This window comes from Episyrphus balteatus, chromosome 4 (assembly GCF_945859705.1).
Source record: "Episyrphus balteatus chromosome 4, idEpiBalt1.1, whole genome shotgun sequence".
Lineage (NCBI taxonomy): Eukaryota > Metazoa > Arthropoda > Insecta > Diptera > Syrphidae > Episyrphus > Episyrphus balteatus.
In genome coordinates this window covers 23,748,755-23,757,367 of record NC_079137.1, presented here as the reverse complement: position 1 = coordinate 23,757,367, position 8,613 = coordinate 23,748,755, and the positions used below count along the sequence as shown (strand labels likewise).

The 8,613-nt window shown below is 31.4% G+C and overlaps 1 protein-coding gene across 1 annotated transcript; it reads left to right on the top strand.

Annotated features, from left to right (window-relative positions):
* The first annotated feature begins 1,276 nt into the window (after positions 1-1,276).
* On the top strand, positions 1,277-2,421 carry LOC129919159 (uncharacterized). The gene has a single exon (XM_056000008.1). The coding sequence runs from the start codon at positions 1,573-1,575 to the stop codon at positions 2,419-2,421; it is 849 nt and encodes a 282-aa protein (XP_055855983.1). The 5' UTR covers positions 1,277-1,572.
* The last annotated feature ends 6,192 nt before the right edge of the window (positions 2,422-8,613 follow it).

The following is an 8,613-nucleotide window of genomic DNA, read 5'->3' as shown; positions in this document are numbered from 1 at the left end:
TAACAAAGAAGGACATATTTGATGTTTGGGTCTCAAAAATAAAAATTAAGCGCTTTGAGGCAGTTATGTCATTTGTTTTAAATGTTTTTGGTAACATAACGTTTTCTGAAGAAGCAGTTAAATCATTAAAGGCGTCTGTGAGGACAACTTGTTTTAAGTTAGATCAGTTATGGTCAAAAAACAGGAATCGTGAAAGCTTTGAATGCAAAAATGCTTCCTGGCTCAGTGGCTATTTAGTAATACCACAGCAAATATTTTACGAAATTCCTTCCCCTTCGAATTCTGCAAGTGTGGGTAGATCTAGAAAATCATTTAATGAGTGCTGTGAAAAAATGAAGGAGAAGAAAGTACAAGGCCTCTTAGACTCATTTAGCTTTGAACAAATTTCAACTGCATATGAAATTAGTTTGCGAAAAAGTGGAAAAAGGAATTAGTAAGGGTGAAATTGTTTACATTAAAAACAAAACATATAGTAAAAACAATTAAATAAATTCAAATTGGCTTTTTATTTTACAAGAATAACACGATTGGTAAAAACAAATTGTCTATTCCAGTTAAACTGATTTTTTTTCGACAGGAAGTTTACGGTTCTTTTAATTATTGATATCCTTGATGATGTATGGCAGAAAAATTTCGTGACAGAACACTTACCAATTTAAAAAAAAACATTGATTGTGCATAAATAAAGCTACATAATTTAAAACATCCTTTCAAATAGTATCTTGTACGTTTTAGTAGCCTTTTAGAGAATAGTTTCTTTAGTTCATAAACAACGTCATTGACATATCGGTTTGCAAAAAACCTAGTCAATTCTGACAATAATTAACTTTTTTCTTTATTTTATTCATATTTGTCATAAAATTAAACAATAAATCATTCCTCAAAAGTTTTTTTTGTAAATTATGATTTTCAAAAAAAAAGTACTTTTTGGTGAAAATAACCTGTCACTTCAAAGCTCATTTTACAAAAACTTAAATAAAATATCAGCAAAATGTGAATTACATTTGATTGTATACACATATTCAATGAACTAATCACAAAAAAAACTACAACAAAATTTAAAATGCAAGCGTTATTAATTTTATTCCGCTAAATTCGCGAATTCCCACACTGTGCATCGGTTCCAATAAGTTAAACATAGATTTTATTTGAAAGAAAGTCAGTCTATGCATTTTAAAAAATATTTGCGACACTTAAACAAAAAAATTTAGGAAAGTACCAATGTTGAATTACATTAATGAGTGTTATATTCAACATAAATATAAATGCTGGCAACTCTTATGTATAACAATTACTATCAATGAAATTAATCTTCTTCTTAATAAATGTCAAACAGGGATCTCGCTCTCTGTCCGGCATCCTTAAGGTTAACATCACTTATAAATTAAGCCTAGATAATTAAGATTATAATAAATGTAATATTGAACTAAATAAAAACTTAAAATATAAAACAATTGGCGACGAGGATAATAAGGACAATACTGGAGTAAAAACGCGTAAGAAAAATAAAAGTAAAAATAACCTAGGATTGCGAAGATAAATTGAGATTAGTTTCACATCGTGATAAATCTGATGACCTCAAAATCATCACCTTTAGAAATAATAAAGGAGGAAGAGGACTCATCTGATTCCGAGGCGAAGAGTGAAAAATTTCAATCAAAAAAAGAAATCACACCTAAGACAAATATGTCATTTCTTGGAAATATAAATGAGTTTGTCCCTGGTGAGGATTTTGTGGCATATAAGGACAGAGTGCAGCAATATTTTATTGCGAATAAAATTTCTGCCGAAATTCAGACACCAGTGTTCATTACTTTGGTCGGTTCAGAAGTTTATAAAGTACTAAAATCTCTGGCCGCACCAGCATTACCAAGCTCCAAACCATTTAGTGAATTAATAGTTTTACTAGAGCAGCATTATGCTCCCAAGCATAATAAGAGAGCCGAACGATTCAAGTTCCAAAAAGCAAAGCAAGAGGAGGGTGAATCAATTGCTGACTTCATCATAAAGCTCAGAAATCTAGCTGAGACATGCAGGTTTGGAGATTTTATCGAAGACTCAGTGACAAATGCAGTTAACTTGCGAAATCTGGCGTTAGAAGATGTTCTAGTGGACAAATTTATTGGAGGGCTAAGGAACGATCGTATTCAGCAGAACCTCTTAACAGACGACAGCCGCACGTTTGATAAATGCTGTGACATTGCTCTGAACATGGAGATGTCTGAGCGAGAGCAACGATCAATGCATCCACGCGGCAGTGATGTGCATGTTATAAGAGAAAAAAACAAGGCAGTCACAACCCAAGTTAAAGCAAGAACCAGTCCTATGAAAAGTAATCATGTCAACAAGTGTACACATTGTGGAAAAAATCATTTTGAGCGGGACTGTCCAGCAAAAAATTGGAGTTGCTTTAACCCTTAACTATAGTGGTGGGTCCAGGGGACCCACATCTACTTTTAAAAAGTTAATAAAAACCGTTGAAAATGAATTTTCTCTTTTTTTTTTTTTTTTTGTACTTCTTCTAAAATTGTTATCTTTTAATGCTTTAAAAAAAAATTTATAAAAAAATTCAATTTTGTATTTTATTTTATCATTTCAAAACACCACCAATTTTCACCACTATAGTTAAGGGTTAAGTGCAATAGAAGAGGGCACACTGCAAACATGTGTTGGGTTGGTGGCAGACGGGATGGTGGAGGAGCTGGTGGCAGTGGCAGAAGAGACGGTGGTGGAGCTAGGCGCAGTGTAAGATCTATTCAGGTCATAAACAATATAAAACCATCAGAAAAGGGTCTCAAGGTGGAGGTGAAACTATATGGAGTGTCATTTGAAATGGAGGTTGACACGGGAGCAGCTATGTCTGTTATATCTTGTATTGAACTTAAAGATAAGTTACCAAATATTTTTATTTTTCCTAGCGATGTAAAAATTTGTACCATTTCAGAATTTGAGGTTAAAGTTGTTGGCAAAGTGGAACTGGACGTGGAGTTTCAAGGGACTATCGAAAAATTGGAGATCGTGGTAGTGGATAGCCCAGTTTTTACGCCACTTTTTGGCAGAACGTGGTTGGATAAATTTGTTCCGAGTTGGAGGCAAAAACTTTTGTGCAAAAGTGAGTTAATTAATTATATTGAAAACGATAATATTGAAAGAAGTGCATGCGATGAACTTTTATCGGAAATTAGAGAGAAATTTCCATGTGTCGTTTCGAGTGATCCTAATCAGATGATAGTGGGCTATGAAGCCGAAATAAATATAGAACCAGATGCTGTCCCCATTTTTTGTAAGGCTTATACGGTTCCTTTTAGGTTACGTGACGCTGTGAAGGTTGAGTTGAATAGGCTTGTTTCTATAGGAACGCTTGAACCCGTCAAACATAGTAGGTGGCCATCACCAATTGTATGTGTTCCAAAACAAAATGGTGAAATAAGGATATGCATTGACTGTAAGGTTACAGTCAACAAATATGTTCTTTCATCGCATTATCCATTGAATAATGTGGAAGATATTTTCGCGAATCTGCCAAACTGTTCAGTTTATTGTGTGTTGGATATGGCTGGAGCCTTCCAACAGCTAGTCTTAACTCCAGAGTCGAGAAAACTCTTGACTATTAACACAGATCAGGGCCTTTTGCAATATACTAGGTTGCCGTTTGGAGTTTCATGCGCTCCTTCAATATTTTAATCGGTGATTGATAGAATTTTAGAAGGCATTGAAGGGGTGTGGGCATTTATTGATGACGTCGTTATTGGAGCAGAGTCTGTTGAAAAATGTAAAGAGAAACTGTTTAAAGTTCTTAAAAGGTTAGATGATCATAAAGTCAGAATAAATTTAGCTAAATGCGTATTTTTAAAACCTACAGTCGAGTATCTAGGTCATATTATTGAGAAAAATGAGGTGCGACCAAATCCCAAGAAGGTGGAGGCCATTACAAAAGCTCCTTGTCCTACAAACGTTAAAGAGCTTCAATCATATTTAGGGCTTTTAAATTATTATCGAAGGTTTATACCTGATCTGTCGGGGAAATTAAGAAACATGTACAATTTGTTACAAAAAAATGCTAAATTTGTGTGGAGTAAAAGTTGTCAGGAAGAGTTTGCTAGATCCAAAGAACTTATCGTAGAAAATAATGTTCTGGAACTATATGATAAGGATAAACCTATTATAATAAGTACAGATGCAAGTCCATATGGCGTTGCAGCAGTACTTTTGCATGTCGTTGATGGAGTAGAAAAACCGGTGTTATTTGCAAGTAGTACTCTTAGTGAATCTGAAAAAAATTACTCACAGTTACATAGAGAAGCATTGGCAGTTATGTTTGCTGTGAAAAAGTTTTTTAAGTATATTTATGGTAAACACTTTGTAATATACACCGACAACCAGGCCTTAAAAGAGATATTTAATCCAAAAAGGGCCACTCCTTCGGTAGCTGTGGCAAGATTACAAAGATGGTCGATAACGCTTTCGACTTTTTGTTATTCAATCAAACATAAGCCTGCTAGAGAACTAGCATATGTTGATGCTTTATCGCGTCTTCCAGTTTCAGGTGCTACGGATGTTGAAACGATTTGCATAAATTCAATAAATTTTTTTGAAGAACTTCCTGTTGACAAAGATATAATTAGAGCTGAGATTAAAAAAGATGTAGAACTTTCTCAAATATATGAATTTATTAAAACTGGTTGGCCAAAACAAGTGAATCCACAGTTAAAAGTTTTTGCTGCATTCAAAAATCAGCTTAGTTTAGAAAATGGTTGTATATTTTACAGGGCAAGAATTGTCATTCCATCAAAATTAAGAATGCAGGTGCTTAAATCAATCCATAGTAACCATAATGGAGTAGTTATAATGAAAAAAATGTGTCGGTCATACGTTTGGTGGCCGAAAATTGATATTGATATAAAAGAATTTGTTGCATGTTGTGAAATTTGTCAGACTACTGCTGTTGTTAATAAAGAAAAAGTTTTTTCCAGTTGGCCCAGTTGTACTTATCCATTCGAAAGAGTACACTTAGATTTTTTTTATTTTGGAGGTAAGACTCTACTTTTAGGTGTAGATGTATTTAGTCGCTATTTGATTGTTGTTATAATGAATGGAACCTCCGCCAAAAACTTAATCGATAAACTCAATCATTATTTATTTTCAATATTTGGATTCCCTGCTGAGATTGTCACTGACAATGGACCTCCTTTTGCATTCTTTGAATTTAAAAAATTTTGCTCAAATAACAAAATCAAATTAACCCACAGTCCAGTTTATCACCCACATTCAAACGGGGTAGCGGAACGACACGTGCGAATTGTAAAAAGCGTTTTAAAAAAGTTTTTGTTGAGCTCGAAAGCAAATTTATCACTGCAAGAAAAGGTCGATTTGTTTTTATTTAATCATCGAAATACTCCAAATTCGATGTCTAGTGAAACTCCATCTGATCTAGTCTTTTCTTATAAGCCTAAAATATTAATTGACAATTTATGTAAAAATAATAATTTGGATTATAAAAACAGAAAAAAGAATTTAATGTATAAAAAATCAAAACCTTTAAAGTATAAGACTTTGGAAAAAATTAATTTTAAAAAATATAAAGTTGGGGAGGATTGTTTATATAAAAACCACATAAATGTATCAAAGAAGTGGTTACCATGTATTGTAAGCAAAATCTTAAGTACTGTTAGATACATAGTAAAAATTGGTTTTCAATACAAAGTGGTTCATGTAAATCAATTGAAAAAAATTTATAACAAGCCGAAGTTTAGTTATTTGTACACAAACATTCCTAAGTCTTATGCTGCAAAAGGTACAAATAAAAATGGTACTGATTTATCTTATTTAAAAAATAATATAGCATCTAAGAATATACAAAGAACCAGCAATTTTAAAAATAACCCTGTACAACTACGAAGAAGTAATAGAACTAAGAAAATTGTAAATTATTATAAAAAGTAAAACAAAATAAGTTTTAAAATCATGAATTAAAAATCTTGAATTAAAAGCAAACAAAATGAATTAAATTATCTTATGAATTATGTATATATATATAAAAAAAAAATATTGTATATAAACTGAATTTAAAGCTGGGAGGATGTTATATTCAACATAAATATAAATGCTGGCAACTCTTATGTATAACAATTACTATCAATGAAATTAATCTTCTTCTTAATAAATGTCAAACAGGGATCTCGCTCTCTGTCCGGCATCCTTAAGGTTAACATCACTTATAAATTAAGCCTAGATAATTAAGATTATAATAAATGTAATATTGAACTAAATAAAAACTTAAAATATTTGTGTATTTTTCTTTAGTCAGCGCATATGCTATAAAAAAAAACAGAATTGCCAGAATTTTTTTGTTCAAGTATAATGCTGGCAGAATTTTGAAAAGCAGAATTTTAAAAAGCAGAATTTTGAAAAGCAGAATAGAAAAAAAACAGAATTTTCGTTAAAAAAGCAGAATTTTGAAAAGCAGAATTTTAACCCGATCCCAAAAAAAAACGCCTCGGGGCTTAGCAAGAAAAATTGGTAGCACTGCATATTAAATGTTCCGAAATCAGCTGACACAAAAAAATATAAAGTTGTTATATTTTTCGCTTTTGGGGTTTCTTGTGTGTTTTTGAAAAAAAAAAAAAGTTTAACTAACTATTAAATAAATATTTAAAATAATAATTGTCATTCCAAACATTAGTTTTGATGTTTTTAAACAAATTCTTAACAATTTAAGAACAAGTTGATTTGGCAGCACAGATTTAAATCTGTTGAAAAAGTTAGGCCCAGAGAATTCTCTGGGCTAAACAACTAAGCCCAAGGGGCTAAATTGTTGTTGTATTTAACATGTAAATTGCTTAGCCTCGACTGTGTTTTTTTGTCCAGTTAAGACCGGTGGTAATAAAAAACACACCTAACGTTTGCTCAAATTTTTTTCACCTTGATTAATAAATCATAGTTTTTCCAATCTATCTGTCAGTTTGGTTGTCGAAACTTAATCAAGAATTAACCCTCTACTGCATGAATTAATATTAGCGGACGAAAAAATTAAAAAATGCTTTACATGGGTTCTTTGGGTTGTTTTAAAACGGTTTTCATTAAAAAAAAATTTTTAAATTAATTTGTTTAAAAAATTTGTTTATAAGCCAAATTTGGCTTCGTATGCATTAAGGGGTAAGAAATTTTATTAATATTACTTATTCAGATTATGTAAAGAATACAATTAAAAATATCAAAAGATAAATATTTATCATTTAAAAACAAAATAAAGTAAAATAAATACATTGCATTACAAAAGGTTAAGAATTAATTCAAATTTGGCTCATTTTAAGACATGGAACCGAGAAAAGCAATTTATTTCTGTCCGTTGTATATATTTTTTCTGGTTCACATTCTTTCCACTGTCCAAGTAAGTCTTGCTCCAACATTTTCAGCCACTCCCAGATCTTACAAAAACTAAAAAGTAATAAAATGACTGACAAATATTACAGGTGAGCCCCTCTCCCCCTAACATTTTTGTGGTTACGCCGCTGGAAATGGTGTTACATGAGAAAAATGTCTCTAAAAGCGAAGGGGCTCCATTTCTGAAGTAAAACATAGCTTCTAAGCAAAATAACAATGTTAACAAACAAAATTTTCCAACAAAAAATTTAACAAATTGTGTAGATTGATAACCCCTTAATGCATACGAAGCCAAATATGGCTTCCGTACTTTTTGCCCTCCCAAGACCAGGCAAAAAATTTTTTTTCAATAAAAATTGGTTCATAGCATACACAATTAGACAATCGATCAAAAATAAATTTTTAATTAAACTTTACTTTCCAAACAAGCGCAGTAATTAACACTTAAAGTATGAATATATTCTACACTTTCGATTTCAATGCACACGACTGATCGACTCACCTGTGATCATAAAATACACCTTTATTTTGTGTCGGACACACGAAAAAACTATATCTATGGGTTCTCAGAAACACAAAGAAGAGGATTTTATTTAATCTTTACCATTTTTTTGTAACAGAGAAGAGAAACGTGCATACAAACAGACAAAACCATATTTGGCTTCGTATGCAGTAGAGGGTTAAGTTTTTATTTGCCATTTTGTTGAAGTTTATGATATGTGTTTTTTTTTCATGAATTTGAAAGCGCTAACAGGAAGGAAGGTAAATACTTATTTATATATCTTTTTATATTATTTTATTTATAATTTTTAATATGTTTTCAGAAATATGTATGTTAAATCGCTCTAAACCGTAACGGATATTTAATTTCTCCAAGGCCGAAGAAGAAAAATTAATTCGCAATCACGTCAAGCAAAATGACGCAGCTTGGGATACCTTGGCGAAAAATTTCAATGCAATGCAGTTTTCACTGTTCGATAAGGAATCAATGAAGGCAGTTTTCTGTGTGAGTAATTTTTTTTTATTAAAATTCACAGTCTGGACAAAAATAGTATAAAATGAGTTTTTAAACATTTTTGTTCGCCTATTTTTAACTTTGAAATCGATTATTTCAAAAAATATTTGCTTTAATATATTGATTTAAAAATTAGAATTAAATGTACAATTTTGCCTTTCGGAAATGGTATCACTTATTACTGTAAGTGTTGCCGTTGTTTTTTAATAATTTTT

Excerpts from the sequence above, each read along its gene's own strand:
- LOC129919159 (XM_056000008.1), top strand. The coding sequence starts at position 1,573 with ATGACCTCAAAATCATCACCTTTAGAAATAATAAAGGAGGAAGAGGAC.